The 23,637-nt window shown below is 47.6% G+C and overlaps 1 protein-coding gene across 1 annotated transcript; it reads right to left on the bottom strand.

The window, feature by feature from the left end:
• Positions 1-360: 360 nt before the first annotated feature.
• On the bottom strand, positions 361-22,770 carry FAM117A (family with sequence similarity 117 member A). Its single transcript, XM_026071879.1, has 8 exons — positions 22,653-22,770; positions 9,031-9,197; positions 5,235-5,330; positions 4,574-4,687; positions 4,085-4,219; positions 3,172-3,394; positions 2,665-2,785; positions 361-2,124 (listed from the first exon to the last, which is right to left on the bottom strand). Exons 1-8 carry the CDS (start codon positions 22,768-22,770, stop codon positions 1,785-1,787), a joined length of 1,314 nt encoding a protein of 437 aa, XP_025927664.1. The 3' UTR covers positions 361-1,784.
• Positions 22,771-23,637: the final 867 nt, after the last annotated feature.

The raw sequence follows: 23,637 nt of genomic DNA, 5'->3' as shown, positions 1-23,637 counted from the left end.
ACAGCCGCGGGGCGGCTCTCGGGCCAGGCGGCACGGCAGACAGCCCCAGGCTGGGGGCCTTCGGCTAGGGAGTCTTCGACAGTGACGTAACCCGATGTGGAGCATACGGATTGGCTCGGCGGCCGGGGGCGGAGCCAGCGGGCGGCGCCCTGTCGGCGTTCGGGCGGTCGCCTAAGCGACTCAGGCGGGGTGCGCGCATGCGCAATGGGCGTGGCGAAGCCGCCGGGGGTGGGCCTGCCAGCAGGGCGCCGCGCGGGTCCCGCTGCCTCCGCGCTGCTGAACCGCTACTGCGGGCTGTCAGCAAGCTGCTCAACTCCCCCCAGCCTCCCGCTGATATTAAACCCCAAAGAAAAGAGGTACTTCGGATGCCTGAAATATTTATTCTTTTTTTTCCTTTTAACTGGCAATATCAGGATCTGCAAAAAAACCCTCCTCTAAACACAAGACAAGAACTTCAAGCTAACATTCCTCCTTTAAGCTCTGCAATACATACATAAAATACAAACTTCAAACAGCTGCAAAAATAGTGTCTTTGGAAGAAAATAGAGTTTCTACATCAAATACAAGAAAACAGGCTCCTTCAGAACAACCCCGAGCCTTTGCAACAGAACACGAATCAAATACTTTTGTTGTCGAGAGGCATTACAATCAATGTTCCCATGTTATCGCTTTGCTGTCCAAGGCATCATTTTGGGACAGCACTGCTGGATTTGGCATGTTTCAGGGGCTCCCGCCCAGACATGGTCCCAACCGTCACCCCTCCGGGTGCAACACTCATCCCCAGGTGCAGCAGAGCAGCCCCACCCCGACCCCCAGCCCAGCTGCCCAGGCCCATGGCTGGAAAGCAGCACATAGTTTCTCTATAGCAGCAGCCTCCCTCAAGCAGGACCTTGGTTATTGCCCCTTTAATTTCCACCCTTCTTCCCACAGGGAGGCCGAGACACTGGGAAGACCCTTGCCCGCCTGCAGGAAAGCCACTGCAGAGCAGCAAATGCCTTCTTCGCCCCAGGCACACGAGCAGCTTTCCAGCACACAGGGCCTCCGTGTGCCGCTGGGGGTGCACAGGCCAGTGTTTAGCCATCTGCATTTTCCCACACATGGCAGGGCTTTCCCAGGGCTCCTCAGAGCTCCAGGCTCATTTTGAGGTGCCAGGTGTCCCCAAGAGGCACCATCAGGGATCCACAGCCCCCCCAGCCCCTCACACCACCTCGGTGCTCTGCAATCCAAGGCAGTGAGCTGTCCTAATAGTGCAGATACACATCAAGTTCTGCTCCAATGGATATTTTCTAGAGGCATCTTGGCCAGGCTCTGCCTTCTCCAAGAGCAGCTCTCCTAAAAGCCCCTTCTCCCCCCTTCCCACTCCCAAGGGTTCAGCAAGGCCCGGACAGCCTCAGGGGGGAGAAGGGCTGGGAAGCTCCACCTGAATTCTCTTAGATCAACCTCATTCAGAGCCAGGGAGTCCGAGTTTGCCTCTGCTCACAGCAGCAGTGCCCTGCTGCTCTTTACCAGCAAAACAATCACACAGGAAACAAAGACATTTCAACACAGGAAAGTGCTTTGAACAGGGGAGGCTCAGAGAAACGAGCCTCGCCAGCAGCGAGGAGTCCTGTGGCACACTGCACTTCACAGTTTTTGTCATCCTCGGAGGAAGCCTGCTGCGGTTCTCGATCCCGGGGCTGCCTCTTAGCTGTCACGTCCCAACTTCAAGGCACTCGTCTCCGCAGGCTGGCTGAGATGCGCTGAGGAGCCCGAGATGCTGAGGCCGGCCAGCCTTCCCCAAGGCTTCACACCACAAGGGAGCTGTGGAAGACGACGTTCTCCTCCGGCTGGCCACGCTTCCAGTGTTCGTAGTTCAGCGAAGACGATTTAGACACCTCGCTAAAGCCATCTACTGCGGGGTCCTTCCGCACCCCAAGGAATGGGGTGGGGGCCGAGGACTGACAGGATGTAAACGAGCCCGTGCCAGGGCTGGAAGAAGCAGGAAATCCCCTGAAGAGGAAGCCCACGTTTGGGAAGAGAGGCTTCACCAGGCTGACCGGGCAGAAGGCAGAGCCGGTGGGGTTGAAGTGCACTTTGTTCTTATCTGGGCAGGAAGGCTGAAAAGTCTGATCGGGGCTGGGGGATCTGAAGGAGAGAGAGGAGTGGAGGCGATTAGAGACAGACACTCCCAAGGGCACAGAGCTGTTGGGTCCGCAGTTGCAGGGAAAACACACGGAGTTCTGCAGTCTTCGAAGAGCCTGACTAAAAGCTGCATTGCTGTTACGGTGAGCTGGCCCATTCTTCAGGCACAGAACAGGCTCTGCAGAGCAGTATGAAGAGCCTGTTTTGTTTCAAAAGCACACTTATTTATAGGAGAACCAGCTCTTTTTCTTCAAGATGCTGTGATGGCTGAGAAAAACCTACTGCCTGGGAAGGGCAAGGAACCAAAAGGTCCTTCTGAGCATGTCTGAGGGTTACTGATTTGGATTTCCAGCTCTTGCACCAGGACATGAGCAGCCACATTTCTGCTAGGAGAGTATTTCCTTTAGAGGCAGCTCCCCACTTTCTAGAACAGGAGGTGGCAACAGCAGCAGCAACAGAAGCCTCCACTGCCCCCAGCCCAGCATCCTGCTATAGCACCAACCTCATGTGAGCTCTCTTCTGCCAATGACTCCTCATACTTACAAAGCTTCTTCAAAGGCCCGGACTTTCTCACATCCCTCAGGAGGTTCCCGTTTAAACATGTAGCTGTGGTTAGGCCGAGGAGAAGAAGCAAAGGCCAGGACTGGAGAAGGGCTGCCATCCTCTAGAAAGAAAGGAAGATGTTTTTTGAGAAGATTTTAAAGGAAACCAACAGAGCTCTTTAAATCAACACCAGACACACTTTTCTAGACCCCAGGGCTGCAGGCTACAACAATATCCCAAAGCCACAACATTAGATCTGTTTCATTCCCAGCTTGTATCCCCCATCTAGTACTGGAAACCACCACCTGGAGGCTAATTACTGGAACCTTAAGAGTCCATTATGCTTTAGCCAAATTGGCTGAGACCCTCTCCTCCCCCATCTTAACTGCAGCTTCCAACCCAACATGCAAACAGGGATGAAACAGGAGACATTGCACTGAGATTGCCACACTACTGGCACCATTTGTCTCCCCTGAGCTCCCAGCCTCTTCGCTTTTCAGTATTTACCTTTCTCCTTTGGATCTGGCTGCACCTCATCCGCAGCAGAGCAGAGCTCTTCCGCTGCCAGTCTCACTGGGGTGTGCGGAGAAAGGTGGAGGGGCACAGAAGGGGAAGGAGAAAGAGAGAGACTGCTGCAGCTGCTACTGCTGGGCTCCAGGGTCAGCAATGYGTCTCCAGAGCCTCTCTGGGCTGGCGCTGGTGCCCTGTGGCCATCTGGGACATCCAGGATCTAGAGAGGAAGCAAAACAGATTGAGAAACCCCCTTTCACACTAGTGGAAAAGCTTAACAGCACTTGCACCTACACTGGCCAAAGGAATCCTACCCCTCTGGCCCAGAAACTATGAAGGGTGCTGGACTGGACTCATTTCTCCAGGCTCCTACAGAAACCCCTTTTCCTTGCAAGCTGGATGCTTGCCCACGGGGAGGGGAGGGCTCATGATGCAGCAGCAGCCTGGTGCAGGGAGAGGAAAGCAGACAGCAGCTACTGGAGGTGTTGGGTCCTGATACAGGCACAGCCACCACTTCAAGGAGTTAGTCCCGAGGCAAAGAGAAAGGGCAGAGGCCCCTCTGCGTACCGCGATACACCCCAGTTCACAAGCTGTCGGGGATCATCTCTCCCACATCCCCACAGTACAAAGCAGCCTTTGGATGCCAGTCTAATACAGCACCTTATAGCTGTCAATGAGATGTCATCTGTCCCGATGTCACCACTGGCTCATCTCCCACAGCATGAGCGAGTTTTAAGGAGGGAAGCCAGCAGCCACTTGGCCCAATTCCAAGTTATATGCCTAGCACAAACTGATCCTAGACATGCAGACTGTCCTCACGGCCAAGGAAGATATTGGCAACRTCCTTAGAAGAAAGGATTTCAGAGACCACCTGGGAGATTAGGGCAATCTTCTAGGGGCCTTCACTCACCCTCAAAAGCTCTTCATCTCCCTGTTCTTTCACAAACACTTCCTCCAGTTCTTGGTTTAGCCCCTCAAGGCTCCTGTGTAAGCAGGGGCTGAGCCTCAAAACGGGAGATGGAGAAAGGAAYCCCGAAGGAGAGTCCTGTAACAATCCAGAGTCAGACAAAGAGAAGTGAGTTACCTCTGCGCAGACTCAGCTGCTGCTCAGAGCAGTTACATCCTCATCTCCCACAGCTCTCCAGAGCTCAGTTAAAGCCTTCCAGGAGGTTGACTGGAGAAGGCTGAYAGAAAAGACATGATAAACTAGCTGCAAATCAAAGCACTCGCAGGGATATGTTGGAGATAAGAAGGGGTATGTAGGGGGAGAAAAAAAATTCTCCTCTCAGACATGAGAGCAGAAGTCAGAGAACAGCTTGGGCACCTGCCAGCAGAAACAGGAGTTTGCTCTCCACCTCATTAGGGCATACAGYGACAGCAAAGGGAGACTTGAACATACCCTGAGCGATCCAAGGACAGCATGGTCCCCCTGGAGTGGGGAGCTCTTCTCCTTTTCTTTGCCACTTCTGCCATTTAGCTTTGTTCGCTGGAGCTGTTGCTTCAGTTTGGCAATCTAGCAAACAAAGTTTCAGCTACAGAACCAGACAAGCCAATGCTCCTCCACCAAAAAAGGACAGTCTCTTCTCTCTCCTCCCCCTTTCTTCCAACCCACAAGGAAGTGCCAAAATAGAGACAGTTTATCACACAACAAGCAGCTCTGGCCACCTCTCAAAGGACAGACCAGAAGTACTCTCAAGGCCTGGTCAAACTCCCCCATTAAAATGTGGCCCGTGCCTTCCTCTGGTAGATCCGGGTTATCTTCTACCTACAGAAAGCTACGAACAAGGCCCTGCTGGAACCCACATATGCTACAACACCTACAAGCAACGCACAGAGCTTCAGTGGCGCTTCTTTACGATGGCTGCTGCTAAAGGAAGCCAACAAGAAGATCAGCCTCCAGTTAAATCAGAGCATTARGGCTCAGAATAAGGGCTAAAGTCTCATCTCCTATAGTAACCTCTCATCCCTGTCCTCCCACTCCCCTCCCATGCAAGCAGGAACCTCCTACAAATTAGCTGCAAACACAATCTTGCTCAAGCATTGGGAGTGGTCTCTTTTACCTCTCTGCGGTGATCTGTGCTACCCCAAGAAGCAGAACGCTTGTGAGTACTGGAGCTGGCTTTCCCCACTTCTGTTTCATACCAGGACACTGGAGTCTGAAGTGACGAGAAACACGGCTGAGAACAATCACAACATTTACTGTTTTTGAGACTGGTGGTAGAGACCAAAGAATAAAAGTGACCAACTACTGCCCATCCGTTGTCCTATTCCAGCCTTCCCCCATTAATATAATGCTCAGTGAAATACACTAAGAGAATCTATCTTTTAAAATTTGCCAAAACCAAGTAATTTTGACCAAATTTGTGCCTGTTAGAAAACTGCACCTCATCTGGACCACACAGACACATGGCAAGAGACCTACTCAGAAGTTAGCGGCTTAATCACAACAAGTACTTGGCAAGATAAAGCACACGAATGCATTACTCCAGAGAAATAACCACAACCGCCCCCCCCGCGCTGCCTGCACCGGCTCTGGCCTGATGAAAAGTGACGTAGGGTTGCAGGCACTCAATGTAGGGAGAAGCATTACGGAGAGGAAAAGCCTCACCCAACTGTGAGAACACACAGCTCGCTGYGGAGACCTCAGGCTCCCGTATCAGAGTTCAAAGGCGTAACCAAACCCAGCGTTTGGCCCGCAGACTCCGAGCGCTGGAGGAACCCAGCTGCCTCTCCAGCTCAGGGCTGGCAGTTCTCAGCTTACTCTCTTCATTTAGAAAAACAGCCTCAGCACCACATTACACAGCTGTTTCCCAAGCAACAGTTACATTTCGAACATCTATGGCCATCAAAAAGGGGCTGTTAATCTGATCAGCAAAGGGTGTGAACTTCCTTCCAATGAGCTTGGCACTCGGTGGGAGACTCCAGCCGTCAGAACGGTCCCGAGGCACATCGTCTGAGAGGAGCCGTCATGTTCTCCCCCAACATCACATTTCCATGCCTCTCACAACGTTCACCCTGTGTCACTCTGCTGCCTGCCATTTCTGTGGGAGGCTTTGGATGATACTTCCCTCCTTCCTCCTTCGCCAGAAGGTGCAAGGGCCTGAGAACGGTTCCTCTCCAAGCAGCTTAGCTGATCTCCCCAGGGGCTACTGCAAGAACAGCAGCTGTTTTAAACAGTCCTGTTGAGTCAGGAGGAAGACAGAAGCCTCTCCTCTCAAAAGGAGTTTTAAAACCTATGCAATCCAAAGGAACAGGGCAAAATACCCCAAGAGGTACAGGGTTTTCCTTTTGTAACTGGATACAGGTGATTTTGAGGCAGAAATCCAACGTTCTCCTGAGTTTTAGGCTCTGAGCTAAACCCCTCCTGACACAGGACACTGTAAGCAGAGTGCAACGCCTTCTCCACCGCTAACGCTAACTTGTCTTGTTGCCTGTGGCTCCTTTTTGCAATGCCGGTAAGCAGACAACACGGTACAGAATTTGTTCCATTTAATTTACAGTGCTCAGCTTGCTTGGTTTGAGAAAAGAAGTTGGTTCAGTCTGAACCATTACTCTGAAGTCCTGCTGAACTCGGAGCAGTCCAGAACAGTTTCAGTCGCTGCTATCTCTGTACAGCACCAGATAACGCTGAGGAACAGACCAATGCTATAGGAAACCCCGTGGTCAAGACCAACCTTGCAGTTTTAGCACGCAGCACTTCTGATCTCATTTCCCACCTCGAATATTCTCTCCTAAACAACTCCAACATCATTTACCATTTATCCCAAAACATTGTGTCATTTCACATCCCTGTAGATCACACGTACAAGAAAGCTCACGAGAAGCGTCAAAGATCTGAGAGACACAAGACAGACCCCGGCCCCATCCCACGTTACTGCAATAGGCAGGTCTGTGGAAAGCTCAGCTCCAGCTCCTAGGAGCACTCCTGCACTGCAGGAGGTCAGAGGAACTCATCGTGAGTCACCAGAAGTTTCCTGAGTAACAGCACCCTTCGACCCCCTGTTTGAGAGGTCACTTGGGCCGGTCTGACAGGCACCTGGAAACGAAGCCCGATAAAATTGCTCTTGGGGCTGCCTTCCTGCCTATACTGGGCTCACAGCAGTGGTTTCCTTGGGCCTTAATGGGTTCCAGATCTCTACCCTCAGCACCATCTCTGCAGTCATTGCTTTGATACCCACAGCACTAAGCACTGTAGAACGGCTCACAGAGAAATAGGGCCTAAAAAGGAAGAAAAGACGCTCTTTGCAATAGGAAGGCCTGAAAGAGTGTATATGCATCTTACCTCTCACAGGCAGACAAGTCAAGGCAGAAGGAAATTACAGAACTTTTTGTACTAACTGTGGCAAAACCGCTTCCTCAGAAAAATGAGAGAAGAAAATGCTTTGCACAGCAAGCTAAAGCCACAAGCTCCAATCATGTATACTGCTGCCATCCTCACCCCCACACAGAGCACCTGCACTTGTATCTCACTTAACCACCTTAAGATAGCAAATCTACAGAGCTCTGCAAAACAGCTGATCAGTAGCTGCATGAGAAGGAAAGTAAACATGTACTGGCTAGCAGATAAAGTCCCAAGTTTGATAACTTTATTAGGCCTGAAAACATGGAAGGAGTGGCAAAGTCCTGGAGGCTATGATGGGGAGCATTTTGTTAATACACAGGGCAGTCTAGAAATCAGGACTTTATTCCCAACAATAGGCAAGTCATTTAACAGCGCCCCCCCCCCCCCCMSTTTGTGTGTGTGTGTGTGTGTGTGTGTGTGTGTGTGTGTGTGTGTGTGTAACAGCAGAGATAATTGCTTCACAGGCATGTTGCAAGGTAAAATTAGCATTTGCCAGACACTTCAGATAACTGATGAAAGACTGCCGCACACCTGGCCTATTCACTGCAGAGGCTGATTGATCGGCTCCATATTCAGTAGAGTCAGAATTAACATAGTGGTATCTTCCATTCTGGGAAGAAGGAGGTGTCTCTTCTTCAACACTTTCCCAAAAAGGGCCATGTGCAAGAAAAACTAAGTAGCTGCAGTTCCAAAACACTGCGGTTAAATGTTCCCACCATTGCCTTAAGACAGAAAGGAAGAGTGTGCTTCCCTGACACAGAAATAAAGTTAGACAAATTCTTTCCTTTCCTTTTCAGCATGCCCTCTGCCCTCAGCAGAGGGCTTGGGCACCAGAACTGAAACAAAAGCAGGCAAGAACACATTGGAAAAGGACAATGGAAGTTGGAATCCAATTGAGAATTTCCTGCAAACAGCCCAGTAATAAATTGTTGAATAGCAAAGATCAAACAGCAAGTTAACAGAGATTGAATGTGCTAAATAAACGACTGCTTAACYAAACGGATGCTCTTATCCTTCTGAATTCTTTCACCTCTGCAGATAGGCAAGTGGTATTTGCTGCCATACAGTAATATTTACAGGTTGCTAAGAGTTCCTCGAGGTCTGGAMCTTTTCCATCCTACAGCAGAGAGCTGTGCTGTTCATGTTCGTAAGCCCTTCTGTGGGAGCACCCTTGACTTCTCAGTGTGTGGCACAGAGCCCGCAAGTGTTATATAAGGACTTGGCCCAGAACTGCAAGCCAGAAGAAAAGTAGCATTGAGCCAGTACTGGAGCAGAAAGCCAGAGGCCATCTGCCTCCAAACAAGGCCAAGGAAATTCTAACTCTGCACCAAAGTGGAATGAATTGAAGCTGAGAAGCAAAAGAGGAAAAAAAAAGAGTCTTCCTAGAAAGTTGCAGCTGGACAGATGAAAAATTTAACGCTTTCTCTACTCATCCTCAGTTTACACAGTCTGTTTCAGTTCTGCAACCCTCTCCTGGCCCAGAGACTTCATGCACAGTCTCTGAGCATTTATACCTGGGTAGCTTTGTCATTCATGCACGAAGTGGAAGCCCCGTCAGCATCCCGTGGCCACTGTCCCAGGAGGTATGAGCCCACAATGGTGTCTAACGAAGAGGTGCGCCGCACACGGGGCTGCCTGGGCCGGCAGGTCTTTTCAGTAGCAGCAGCACATGGAACGCTAGCTAGACAAGGGGAAGAAAGAAAAAAAAATAAGACTTCCAAAGCCAAGACACAGTAACAGCTATCACAGTTACCACGTCCACATCCATTGCAAGGATTACAAGACAGGAACTAGGATGGACGGATTGAAGAAGTCCAAATATTTCGTGGGAACCAAAGTCATATTGCCACCAAGTCCCCACTCTTACAGTAGCAGAAGCTCTGCTGGGCCAAGGCCATGCTGCTGCCCAGCCAGTACAGTGCAGTTTTGCTGCTCATAGTTAGCTGTCAAAAGCAAACAGCACCAGAAACACCACTTGAGCAGAGTGGGCCAGCAAGGGCTGGTGGATAGACTCCCCAGCCTACCCTCCTACTCACTCCACTCCACTGCAGAAAGCCGTACTCACGCTTATCACCAAGAGATTGCTTCTCTAGAACAAGAGATTTTATTGCAGTCCTTAAGTGGCTGCTTGAAACCATTGATTAGACATTCCACCAAAGTCAAGGGAACTACTACACAACAGAGTGAAATACTCTGCGTGTCCACAATTCTTCTGCATTGGCACTACAGAACTACAAACACTGCCTATAGGGCCATATTTCTTCCTAGCTGGAGCACGGTGCGTAGTCAGAGAAGCCAGGCTGCTACCCATGGTAAGACCCAACACTGGAAGGGAAGCCACATACCTCAGTTTCCCCCCAAGGAAGTGGGATAACGCTTGCTTCCAGTCTCAAGGAGGCTACGAGAACGTTTGCAAAGTTTTGGCTCCTCCAGTAGGACTAAGCGAGTCTCAGCGTGGTTAATAGCTGTGGGCATTCACTCAAAGACCAAAAATGAAGATATGAAATCTGCTCATTGCCATAGCCAATTGCTGGCTGGGCCCAAACTAAAATCCAGGAGTTCCGGTTCTGTTTTGTGCAACTTGCATGAGATGACTACACTGTCTATTCAGACAGTATTTTCTTAACAGTAGCTTTCGGACAAACAGAAAAGCTTTGTAAATAAAACTAGTTTAAGTTCATGTCAGTAATGATGTACACCAGCACAACTCCACTGCAAGCCAACAGCAGAGTACAGGATGCCAAATGTCTCTCTTGGCAGGCTAAGGCAAGGACACACATACAACACACGTTTTGCTGCTCAGATCACATCCTGGTAAGCTCCAAACTAGATGTGGTCTGCATGGATGGCCCATATATATATACAGCATAGCTGCTCGCTTCTGTAGCTTTGTCGTCACCCTTGTAGTTGAAAGAAGGCGTTATCGCCAAAACCCAAAAAAGGTAGCAATGAAGAGGCAAGTTGAAGCCAGCACAAAAGTTTGTTTGCATTTAGCTTTGATTAGGCATGCAAATCGCCATGCACATTAGAATCGGCCCTGTGGCCTCCTGGCAAGATATTAGTAATGCCATGAGCAGCTCTGCTCCAGGTGCTTTGTGTACAGACATTCTCTCCTTCCTCCCTGAAATCAGGGCATGGCAGGCAGGTAGCAAGCTAAACCACACTAAAACCAGTGTAAAGACTGTTAAGGACTCCGCTGTGTTTGCCAAATACCTTCGTATCCAAAGGCTCTGCAGCACTTGCTGCGTGGCATTCTGCGGGCTCAGAAACAGCTGAGACTGTTTCCAGAACACTATTAAATACATCTTTTTTAATCAGCTAGAACACCATTTGAGGAAAGAGTAGAAACAAAAAGCCACACGGGAGGGCTAGAGCAGCATTAGTCCTTGCACTACAGCCACACCTCGTAAGGTCCACACAGGATTAAAGGCTTATTGTGTTCAGCCCAACTGGCACTTCAGGACATGCTCCCCGCTTCCAACACTTAACAGTCCAAGGCAGCTACCACTAATTCTAATTTAGAAACTCATTAGTATTTGCAGCTTCCTCTTTAGCGCCTCATTGCCCCCACAGGCTGTGCATCTCCATTACGTATGACTTCAGCTGTCTCTTCCTCTCACGCTGCTCTCCCCGACTAGGCTGCTGGCAGGAGAACCGAGCGCTATCACAACAGGATAGCCTTTCTCCCACACTGTGTTTTGCCAGCGCACGTCCACTGTAGCCAGATGAGAAGCTACTCCCTCTCCTCCACAAAGTCCTCCAAAACACCGCACATCCGGGGTCACTTTTGGCCTCCAGACCTTCTCCAGGACACCAGTGAGCATCAGCTCTTCAGCAGSCTGCAGGGACCTCAAGGACAGACGTGACAGAGCAGAGGAACATGACCTCCTGCTGCAACAACTGCACCCATCACACAGGATGGGTGACAAATGCACACATCTAAGGTCATGAATATATAGAAAGCAAGAACCTCACTTCCCTTTTATGAAGCACAACTCTGTTTCTAAGCAGCACCCAGAAGGGTGGGTCAGCTGGGAGGACACCAGGGCGCCAGCTGGAGGYAAGCTGCCCCTCACCGGGGTGCAAAGGCCTGCAGGCAGCCGGAGAGCGTTTCAGGCACAAGGAGAGGGCGCAGGAGAGGCGCTGAGGCAGGGTGGAGCGTCCTGTTTACAGCTCAGTTCTATTATCATCCCTCCACACCGAGCCGGCACAGCTGCCACCTGGCCACGAGCTCTGGATTTGGTCCAAGCCAGCTACACAGCTGAGAAGCRTCAGGTTGGGGCACTTTTACTTTTCATGCAACAGTAAAGCTGCTGAAGATAACAGAACCGTCGCTGTATCTCCGAGAGCCATTTGGCTATCCCCCATTGCTGCACCAGGCTTTTGCACAGGCAGAAATTAAAGAGACCAGTGTGATACGTGCATTTAAAAGTGGAAACTTTTCAGTTCGTTTTTAGTGCTGGAGTCCTGGGTTTGCATTCTCYCTAATCTTTCCCAACTATGTCAACACTGGGGAGCTCAGAGCTTCCTGAACAGTCTCCCTAGGCCAGCCAATCTCTGCATCTAAGAGCAAATTGAGATCTTCAGTAAGTTTATCAAAAAAGCTACTAAAATGACTTCTAATTTCCTACCCCAAAATTTCCAGAGTTGCTTTTAAACAAATACGCACAGCTGAATCCTAAAATGACGACAAACAACAAAAAGTTCCCACTACTTCTCTTTTTAGAGTTGTAAAACTTTCTTCCTTCCCTCTCCAGATTTCACCCTGGGGAAATTGACCCTTTAGTATCAGAAGAATGCCTAGAAGTTTAAGGACTCAGACCCTGACATTTCTGGAATATGTCCATGTAAAGGTCTATCTTAAAGTGATGAAGCTTAAAAGAAGAGTCCACATTCAAGCATAATCRGTTCTAAACCATGGAACAACACGATATCTCAGCCTTCACTTTATGTACATTCTGTAATATCAAGGCAAATCAAATGGTTTTGGGATGTACTTTCCAGTTCATTGGCTCAAGCAAGAGTCATAAGCAGCTTCCCAGAGAGAACCTGTCAGGAAGGGTATAGCTAAGATCGAACCCAAGCAATTCTGCCAATAATCAACTTATACAGATATCTTCTGCCCAAATATTACAGAACTTATACCTAATTAAGTTCTGTATCAGCTTTCCCTACTTGTGCACCTTCTAATGTCCTTTACAGCACACATCTTAGGCAGATTACTGCTAATGTGAGGCAGTAAGAYGACCTAAATACCCAAGCACAGTTTCTCATGGGCCTGGCAAACCTCAGCAGGACCCTGTGACGCAGAAACTTCTTTCCTGACAAGGCTGGAAGCCTGAGAAACCCACACCCAACCGGGCTGCCGGCCGAGTATTAGTGTCCCCTATTGCACCCCAGTACCGCTTCCTTAATCTTTAACAGCTTCCTACAATCTATCAGGGAGATCTCTCTACAAGACTATTTTGCACCACAGCTATTCGGACACAGTTCAAGTGATACGACCCAGACACACATGGCCACAGTTCTCATGTTACTCTTGCTTACCAGGACAGTTATGCCTGTATGAGAAAGGAAATAAGCTATCCTACCACGTTCATCTTAAAAGACTGTATTGTTTAATAGTTTCTGTAGAAAAGGAAGAAGTCACAGCTCTAACCCAGCAGTTTCACTAGCACAAAAACTGCTGCAGACACCAAGCCATGGCCACATCACCCAGAGCTCGCTGGATTTGATCCGAACAAGCAGGAGGGTGAGGTTGCCTTGATACATAGCAAGCGAATCTGGCATCTTCCCTTCTCTCTTTTTCATGTTCTAAAATGTAATCGGACAAGAGGCATACTCAGGACTACCTAATGATGTATTATGAATGATCCACGAGCCAGATTAGGGAATCGCACTTCATCTAATCTCACTGTGAAAGATGCCATTTCATCCCAGTGCCAGAGAGGAAGAAGAATATCTCCTTTGAGGGCCAAGAAATAATTTAGCTGGGCATTTCTAGTACAGTGACTAGTACTGGAAGCGTTAACAAAATAAAGATCAAAACYGAAGCTTCAGCATTATAACGTGTTTAAAGCTCATTTCCATTTCTCTGCAGTTTCATCACAGTCAATCAGGTTACCTGACAGGCTGCTGCCAAACAGGACTAAAATATTCTCAGCAGCAATCAAGCTCCAGAAATATATTCTTTTTTTTTTTTTAATTACTTTTTTTGCAGACTGAGCAAGTAAAAAGGAAATTTGGCATGTTCAGACTAGCAAGTCTGGAGAAATGCAACAGAATCATCTATTGAACACTCCCAATCTTTAAGATAGCACTGCACTCTTTTCACATTCTAAAGAGGTGTTAAGATTTAAGAAACTATGCTTGCTACCATCTCAGTCAGCCCAGTACTTCCTCATGGCATACTCTACCCCAACACACTGCTGTTGTATGCCAAAAGCACTCCCAGGGAATACTCTTAACCTATCAAGCCATTTGAGGACAACTTAGTAGTATGCAAGGGAATAAGTATTTCTGCTCTGGGAATCCCAGAAAGCCTAGAAGGAGATGAACAGAGAGTTTTGCCCATTCTTACTAAAGTTTAAAATCCCATGCTTCGTAAGCTACAGAAAGTCCACCTAACACACTAGAAGGCAGAAGCATTTCACAGGAATTTACGGCATGGTCAGGAGCTAACTACCAAGACTGGAATGAGAGCAAGACCAAGAGCTGGAGAGGCAGGGAGATGAAAGGTCATACAAGTTTGGAAGAAAAAGAATATCCTCCCCACAAAGAGGGCTACAGACAGGCCTTTTAAAGCGGAGGAGACAAAGAGGATCTCAAGCTTTTACCAGAAACGGAAATAGTAAGAGACCCAGAAGAGACTGCTGGAACGTGCTTACTCAAGGCACCAAAGGACAAATGAGGCTATAAATCCACACCATCTGAAGGGTCTTCTAAAAAAAATTTAAAAAGAGACAATGAAGCCAAGCAGGCATGCAGAGATCTCCAGTACAAGATGGGAGGTGGGCTGACCAGTAAGCGATCTTTGAAGGTTCAACACAAACACAGTCTCCGTTTCCTAGGGAAAGAAAATCTCACTTTATCCCAAAAGAAGAAAAGGAAAATTATGTTCAGCAGTAACACAATTGAGACAAGAATGCAGTAACACAACCACTTGCGATTGATATGTATGAGGAGAGAAAAAGAACAATTTGAATGTTAAGGGGTTTCAAAGAGGAGGCTGAGCCTGGAATTTATAGGTAGATTAAAAGCTAGTGATAAACATAACCCTCAGCTGCTCCTACAAAAAAAGGACAGTTAACACCTCCGTAGCAGGATCAGCCTAACAGCTCAGTACATATGGCATCTTTTCACCTGAAGTCTCCACAAAGGAAGTATTCTACCTCTCTACCTCTGGCAATATTTTACAATTATAATCCCTTTGCCTTTAAGATTTAAAACCCAAGGGAAATTCACACCCAGATCAGAACGGGATTTCAGAGCTCTTTGCTCATTTCAGTGCACATTAATACAGAAATGCAAAACCCTCAGAGCACTGAAATYCATTGCACCTTCCGGTGAAGGGACAGAAGCTGTGGTTAAACCACACTGTCCCTCATGACTCTTGCTCAAACCATATGTGCACAGCTCAAGACACCCCAAAAAAGTACCTGCTGTTCCCAACCCAAAACCCTCTAAGAAAACCCACAAGAATCTTTCTTTGTTTCAGAGCTTGTCCTGCACAGAAAACAGCAACCTGTGGACCAAGGACGTCAGGAAAGCAAAAAGACCATCCAGTTGTGGCCTCCAGCAAAGGCAACGAGGATCCTACAACCAAATCTCCAGGCTGGGGAGCTGGATTCCCATCTGATACAGCTCAGTAATGACTTGCCCTGCAGGCTTCGCTGAGCAGGGCTGAAGCCTTCAGAATTGGCCCAAGAGCACAAGTCAAGAAATTCCAGGCCTTGTAATCACTCCCCTGGTTACAAGCTGCGTTAGAGTGCAGCTGGAGAGAGCTGCCCAAAGGACAGAGCATCTGCAGATATCATTGAAGAAAATTAATAAGGGACATTAGCAGTTCAAGCTTTTTTTTTCCTTTTGGACACAGTCACTGCGTTAAGAAGCAACTCCCTCAAAAACAGCTCAAGGCCTAAAGCTGAAGCTAAACACCCAGTTAATGGAGGAAATGAGCTGAACTTTTCACCTTTATCTTAATTCTTTCAAAGTTTGTTTTTCAAATGATAAAACAATCTGAAGAATTTCAACATCCTCAAACTTAAAGTCTTTGGTTGAAGTGCACATTTCCTAAGTCTCGCCTGATGCAAGGCACCACTTCAATGGGGCCTTCAAGCAAACCAGTCTTTTATCCCCTGATACATGCAGGGAGCACTTCTGGACTGGCTTTTATACTTTTAAAGTTAAGGAAGAACTAGAAAAAACAGAAGGGCTGGCAACCTCTCATGCATGCTATGGGTGGTTTAGAAACAAGCAAAAACCTGTTTAAACTTTAGATATTCAGGGCTCACTTCACTCTGTTCTGGGAAAATACAGATGACTAAGGAACTACTAGGATCATCCATGTCATCCATACCAGAAGAGCAAAACCCAAGCAATGAAGATAGAGCTGTGGTTTTTGTTTTTGTTAAACCTACTTAAATCAACTGCTGATGAGCATCTAGGAATCAAGATCACTGCAAAAGATTCAGCTCTCAAACTCAAAAAGGTGAGAACACCTCTGATTCTCAAGCCTTTGGAAGTCTTCCAGCACAGCTAAAACGAAGCAGAACAAAAACCAGACAGAATAAGACATCCTTGATATTTTTAGGATTACAAACAAGCTGAAAAACAAGAAAAAAGTGAAGGCTTCTTGTCCTTTATTTACATATATCTACATAAATCACATCAACATTCTATGGCAAGCCCTTCTCCCATACTCTTTCAAAGTAGTCTTTATGACTAATTTCAACCACACCACCTGCCTGGAAGGCCCAACATGAAGCTGCTGAAACAATTTTTCAGAGGGGAATATACAGCAGGAAAATCACAACATCTGATATACTTTACCGATATCTTTCCTGCATATTTTCTAATTTGGAGAACACAGTACCAAAACTAAGAGCATTAGCTTGCTGTTACAGCTAACCTAAACAGAGTTGAAGCACAGCAGCATTCTGCATGTAGCAGTTGCACAAAAAAAGCCTCAGGCTCGAGCATGCCAGGAACTGTACAAACTCAGTAATTCCTGTTCCTGAACGCTTACAGGCTGAAAGGATGGCACACAAACTATGAGAAACTGAGGCACAGGCAGGAGAAGCAGCTTGCCCAAAGTCATGCAGCAGGTTCCAGGCAGGCATGGAAACAATTATCTTCTGTTATTGTCAAGGAATGGACTAACCACAGCATCATCTCTGATATTTTCCTCATTTCCTGTACAGTCACCCCTGAATTACCAGCTGGTTGGAATGGCAGCACCACAAACTTACTGATTTTTAATGCAAAAATGTCTAATATAAATTCCAAGAGGGAATATATATATTTTTAAACAGGTTCAACACTATTGGTCTGTTTATACCCTCTTCTTGTACAACTCTGTGAATCACACTAAATCAGTACTGTCATCATCAGCTACACTAGTTATGAGGGAAGTGCCAAGATCAGCTTGGTTTAGTTAATGCAGCTTAAAGTTTTTGCCATTTATGCAGTAAATCTGAGTTTATCAGTACCTCTGAGTTTTGCATAGAGAAAACTCACTGCACTCTGGTGTTCAACATTTCTGCCACAAAGCTAGGCCAAGCGTTAGTCCTTTACACTGTGCAGTCATTAGACTGTAAAATGTTTACATGCCTTGAATAGAATTTGTTCTTCTCTGCACAAATCGGTGCCCAGGTTCTTTCAGTTCTGTACCCTACCCAGCAGATGTTGAAAACTTTGCTACGGTCAATGAAATCTTGTTAAACTCCAACTGAAAGAGTCACAGAAAAATCCACCCAGGGAAAATGATCTGTGAGCTCCCTAGTTCCCTTGGGACACACTGCTATAAAAGGGACAGATCAAACTTACTGTGCAGCCCTATCCCCCTGCTCCACAATTTCTGTTTTTAAATGTCATCTCCAGCATTTTAAAGCAGGGAAAAACTTGTTTCACCCACAGAATGTCAACACAAGTCAAGATTAGTTATAGATGTGTCCTTTGTTTCCCCTTTCCCACACCCGTATCCAGAGGCTACCAAACTGGGAGCAGCGAGTTTAGAGTGAAGGTATGATCAGTATCAGCTGAGGGCTGCAATGCCATGAATGGGCTCCAATTACTGTACGAGAAACTCGTTCTACATTAAACAAAGCCACCTGCAATGCTTTTGACTTCAAACCTGAGCCATGTATTGTATTCAGCTATGTTTTACACAAAGAGTGATTTGATTCCATAGCACAGAAGCAGGATTCTCTGGGGCTAGTGCAACAGCAGGGCATCTTCAAGATGTTCCCATCCTTAACCAGTCTCTACATGACTACTTTTCCCATTACAACACCCTACTTGTGCTTCGCCCCTCAATTCTATCAGTCTGTTTACCCATAACAGAACTGTAAAGACAAAAGCAGAATTATTATTATGGATGAACTCCAAAATCTGGAAAAGCAAAGTTTGTAGAAGCAGCTGTTTGCGCAATGCAACAACACAAATTTTCCCATGACAGAACTACTGCATCCACACTTGAGAAAGGGTTTCTTTTTTTTTTCTTCTTCTTCCTTCTCCTCACTTTTTATTTTTGGAAGCGTTAATACAAACTGAGCTACCACTTCTGCTGAGATACCCCTCTCCTAACACATAAATTTTCAATTTAGACAAGCTCACTACCGTAACTCCTGCTCTGATCAACAGAACCACTGCTTCACTCCCACTGCAGGGAATGACTCACTCCATACATTAAATAAGAGATGCTTAACAAAACCAAAACAAAACTTATCAATTTGTACATGACCTACCCTGAGAGTAGAAATCTAAAATGCAAATAATTTTAATAACAAAGTCATCACATTCCCGTTTTTTCCTGAACACTTTAAGTAACCAATACTTTGGTTATCCCACTCGGATGCCAGGAGAAGGGGAAATGGCAGAATTCATCAGCCCCAACAATTCAGGGCCATCTAACTCCCACTGAAGTGACAGGAATAACTGACCACAACAGCACCTGAAAGGTCGAAGCGCTGTACAGAACCACCCCTCCTTTGGCCAAAGCAGCTGGGTTCAGGATATAAAACATTATGAATCCAAGCGTCCCCTGCTCATTTGTTTAAACACCCCTGAAAAACTACAGGTGTCACTTCATAGCACAAAAGAAAACTCAAGAGCATACACACCACAAGCACCTGGACCACTATTTTAGTAACGAAAGCCTTTATATGCATCCCCCAGGACATAGAAACCCCATCAGATAACAATTGTTAAGCACAGCAAGGCCTGAAACACTAAAGATGTTCAACCAATAAGACTAGGGGGGGAAAAAAAGCAGACCCTCACACTCGCTTTGTGATGCCTGTAGCGAAGGAAGGGAGGAGAAAAATATTAACAGCTCTGCTGCATCACTACCATGTAGGCAGCAATCCCACAGCACTTTCAAGTGGTAAACAGACATTTTTATTCCTAAAGAAACATTTTCATCTCGCTAAACATACACTCAGACAGAACTGCCTATGAAYAGCGTCCCACTAGCCTGCGTCTATAATATACGCCAGGCATGGGTTTCATTCAGATACCAAATAAAGATATTTGGCAGTCTGCTCACTTAGTCTCACTCTAGCAGGATCAACACAGCAAAAACAACTGGACAACTCAAAAAACAGGCAAGTTAGCAGGCAAGCAACAAAATCCCAAGTAGATGAGTCACCTCAGTTAACAGTAACTTCCTGAAAAGCTAAAAGGCACCGCATAATTCTTATAAAGGTGGGGTGGTCACGGTGGGAAATCTGGTGGAGTCCTCCGAATTCTGTTGAAAAGAGACCATCAGTAAAGCTTTGGTTTCACAGAGGGTTAATGTGAAATATATGAAGTACTAGATATCTCTTGTCAAAGCCACTCTGAAGTCCCCCAAATCAACCAAGTAGGTTTAAAAGATGAAGACTTGCATCTTTACATCTTACTGTTGTCCCTCTCCTATGTCAGTGTCACTGATAAACATATGAAGTATTGGAAAGATACAAGGGCAGTTGCCAACCAGTCTTCTCTCCTCAACAAGTTTACTCCAAAACCAGTTAAAAAAAAGTAGTAGGTAACTCCGTATCACTAGCTATTCATCCCATGTTACTCCCTAAACTTTTAATTAAATTAAGAGTGCACAGAAAAAGCCTGTGGAACTACTAAGATATGAAGTTGCTTTGCTTTTCCAATAGACTCCCTCTTCTCCCTCTCTCTGCATGATCCAGTTTAGACAAGTAGGCAAAGAAGATTGCTTACCTGCTTACACAGACAAAGTACTATGTTCACCAATGGGTCCGCAAATTAAAATTCATATTGGAATTTAAACAATCCCATTTGTTCAGTGTCATACTGATAAAAAAACAAAGCCTTTTCGGTATCCCACTTTAGAAATTAGGTTTAAGTCATGTGGTAGATGATGAGGACTGGGGTTACAACCAAGGAGAATTCACAAGAGCGAAGGCACAGTCTCAGGGAGGCTAAAGTGTGGATACAAGCATAGAAGTTCTCCAACTAGCTTGCACTTCGGTGTGGACTTTGAAGGAAACAACCAAAGCCACAAACAGCACAGGTATTGCCACTAGCTGGATTAAACTTCAAAGTTTCCATAAAGCTCATTCCACCCTGGAGAACACGCAATCGTGCCAATGTTAGGGCACCTGCAGAACTCCGACTACCCCAGCAGGCACCTCAGAGCCACCTACTCTGACACAAATGGATGCCACAGGGATGGGTTTGGCCTGAACCTGAAAAGGATCAAACGCTAGTAAATTATCTGCTTCACTCCCAAAAGCCACATCACTGAAGAGATAAGAAATTAAAAACAAAGACATCAACACCAATGCCACATATCAGATTCACAGCTAGAAGCCCTCACATCTTGGTCTCCAAACACCAGGACAACTCATTTCTAAGTATTCTTAGACTTGCTTCCTGACACCCCCCAGTTCCAGCTCTTCCTTTTAACAGAAGCYCTTTGAGAAATTCGACAGCTGCTTCTTATTTCAATGGGATTCTCTATTAACAGAGCAGCTGCAGGATCAGACCCAGGGTCACCCAGCACCTCTCCCTCACCCTGCACCTCTTCTTCTAAAGCCACAAGTCAGAACCAAGATACCCCCGAAACCGGCCACCAAGCAGCTCAAGAGCAATTCAAAAAGTCAACAGAGCAGAATGAGGAAAGACTTGAGAAAGCAACAGATTTCCGTGCTGGGCTCCCAAAAGGTAATAGCAAAAGCGTTAGATTATGAATCACCATGACAAAGTTTCAGTTAAACCCAGCCAGTTTACTGCTACAGCTCCCACACACGCAGGGAGCAAACTGAAGCTTATGAAGAGCGACTGAGGCACAGAGCAATGGAAATTCAAATACTTCCAAAGCTGTATATGAAATGACTATGATCAAGAGGAAAAATTCAAGCTCCTACAGCTCGAACAGCAAGGCACAGAGCCAGGAAGAAATGAAGACCAGCAATTCTGGTTCATGTCAGTGGAGCTCCTGCCTTCTAACCCTCCGAAAGCTGTACAGGGTTCACTGCGCTTCAGAGCGGGCACAGTGCAGAGCTCTAACACAGCCAAAGGAACAGAGGCAGTCTGGCTCGCTTTTCTTTGAGATTTGGGATGTTGCACAAAATAAAGCAAACTACTGCGTAATTGCCCTATTAACAGCAACTTCACCTCAGAATTTCAGGCGACCACTGAGAGGGAAGGGAGTAAGAGACTAGTGCTCAAAGAAACATGCAATTTACTTCATGAACTTATTTCAAGCATAAATTGAGCAAAATGCTCTTTAATGGCTTCTGTGATCAATACCAACCCTGCCAGTGGAAGGAACTACTCTAAGCCTCAAGTAATGAAATGCACAACACTTCAGGAATGGCCATTAATTCTCACTTTAGGATGGGCTACAGCACTCTCTTCTGTAAAGCGGATTAACTAACTGCTGGCTTAAACAAGAGAACAGCATGTTAAATGGATGCTACCAAGATCGGTTGGCCCAAAGTCCGACAAATGTTTCTTGCTGTTTAAGAAGTCTGCTTAATCTCATATTTAACCTAGAAAAAAAAAGCTGTAAAAGTAGTATTTTAATAGTCTATATAATAACGAATAGCCATGTAACAATCCAACACCCAAGAGAAGTCCCACAAACAGCCGATAGTAATGCAGACATAAAGAAAAGCCAAAGGTTAGTATCAGCTCACTGAAAAGTTACACTTGAACAAGCATTTTTGAAGTGGTCAGAAAAATCTCAGCAATGCAACTGGGGATGAACTGCTATTAGCGCAAATCAAATTACTGCTTCTATACCAAGCCAGTGCAGTTATATAAAACAAAGGGCTCCGTTTTTGTGAAACCACCTCAAAATAGGGAAGTCATTGTAATGGAAGACCACAGAAAGTAACACATCCTGCCTTAAAACAGGCCGGGCCAGAAAAGGGATCCGCTGACCCCAGAGATCACGTTGTGGCCGTACGGCGAGAATCCACGTGCAGGATTTAAGCCGCTTTGGCTATATGCTAGGAGCAGCGTCTCGCAGTTTAAAGTTTTCTGTAGCTCATTGTCTTCGCCTGCCTTCACCGCCCTCCCCCCGCACACGGGTTTTGCTTTCCCCTCTCTCATCTGCTCCAGGTTCTCTTATTTCTTTCACTTCCACCCACAAAGCAGCAATTAAGAAAAACCTCACGAGCGCGCCATGGTTTTAGCAGCTCCTCGGACGTTACTTTAATGTTTTCTGGGCACCTGCGAATACAGAAAAGCTTTAAGGCAGCTTCTCCTCGGCGGCACAGGGAGGAACCTCGCTAGCACCTTCCCGAGGTCCCGCAGCCAGGCGGCTCCGGGCCCCGCGACGGCAGGGCAGGCGGGGAACCGGCAGCCGCCCCCACGCCGCCCCCCGCGGCAGCGCCGGCCTCGGCGGGGCCAAGCCTGTCCCCGGCCCGGCTCCGCGCCCCGCCCCGGTTACCTGCCCGGCCCCCGTCTCCGCGGCGCTGCTGCAGCTGGAAGGGCACCGTGGCCCGCAGCGGCTGGAGCCCCCCCGCTCCGCCGCGGCAGCAGGAGCCGCCCGCCGCCGCCCCCGCCATGCCCGGCCCGGCCGCGCGCCCCAACCGCACTGACCCCCCGCCGCTGGCGCCGCCGCTTATCAGCGCTCCGGGGGCGGTGCCGCCGGGAGGAGCCGCCGCTCATTGGGTGGCCGCGGCCGCCGGCTCCGCCCTCCTCGGGGAAGACAACTCGCACGCGCTGCACCGGCAGCCAATCAGAAACGCAGGCACCCTTGGACACGCCTCACCCCTGCCGCTGAAGCCAATCAAAGGGGGAGGGAAGAGATGGCCAAGCCCCGCCCCCTTCCCGCAGGAAAGCTGAAATACTGCTACAGCCAGGCGGCCCCGCCCACTCCGCTAGGGCGAACCAATCACAACGGGACAGCTGAGGAAAGCCCGCCCCTTCCCCGTGAAGACCAATCGGAGAGGTAGGCAGTGTTTGTGTACTGGGTCCCCGCGGCGGCAGCGGCCAATCGGCGGGCGGGGCTCGCGCGGCTCTCACGCGCCGCGGCCCTGGTTTCTCTTTCGCCTACGGCGGCCGCGAAGCCCCCCGGGAGGGGGAGGGGGGGGAGGAGGAGGGGAAGGTGCCGCAGAGCACAGCTCCCCCTGCCCCTCTTTGAAGGGCCTAGCCGAGATTTTCATAAACTTTCAGTTTTACCTTAACTGCACRCCACGTGAAGTTAACATTGCATGTGCTGTTTGCCTTTAAACTAGAAAAACCTGTCGTGGAGAATTTGAATAGAAGCTTTACTAGCAAGTGAACTTCCACTTTTTTTGTAGGCCTCACATCTGAAATTCAAGACACATGTAATTAAAAGTCTAAGAAGATACACAGCTGGAAAAGGAGAACAGAAATCAAAATGCCATAGATTTTTTTTCCCTCTAGTTCTGCAGCATAAATAGCTCCGT

The sequence above is a fragment of the Apteryx rowi genome, unplaced genomic scaffold (assembly GCF_003343035.1).
Source record: "Apteryx rowi isolate R43461 unplaced genomic scaffold, aptRow1 scaffold_331, whole genome shotgun sequence".
NCBI classification, from domain to species: domain Eukaryota; kingdom Metazoa; phylum Chordata; class Aves; order Apterygiformes; family Apterygidae; genus Apteryx; species Apteryx rowi.
The sequence above is the reverse complement of the archived record's forward strand: the minus strand, read 5'-3'. Positions and strand labels throughout refer to the sequence as shown.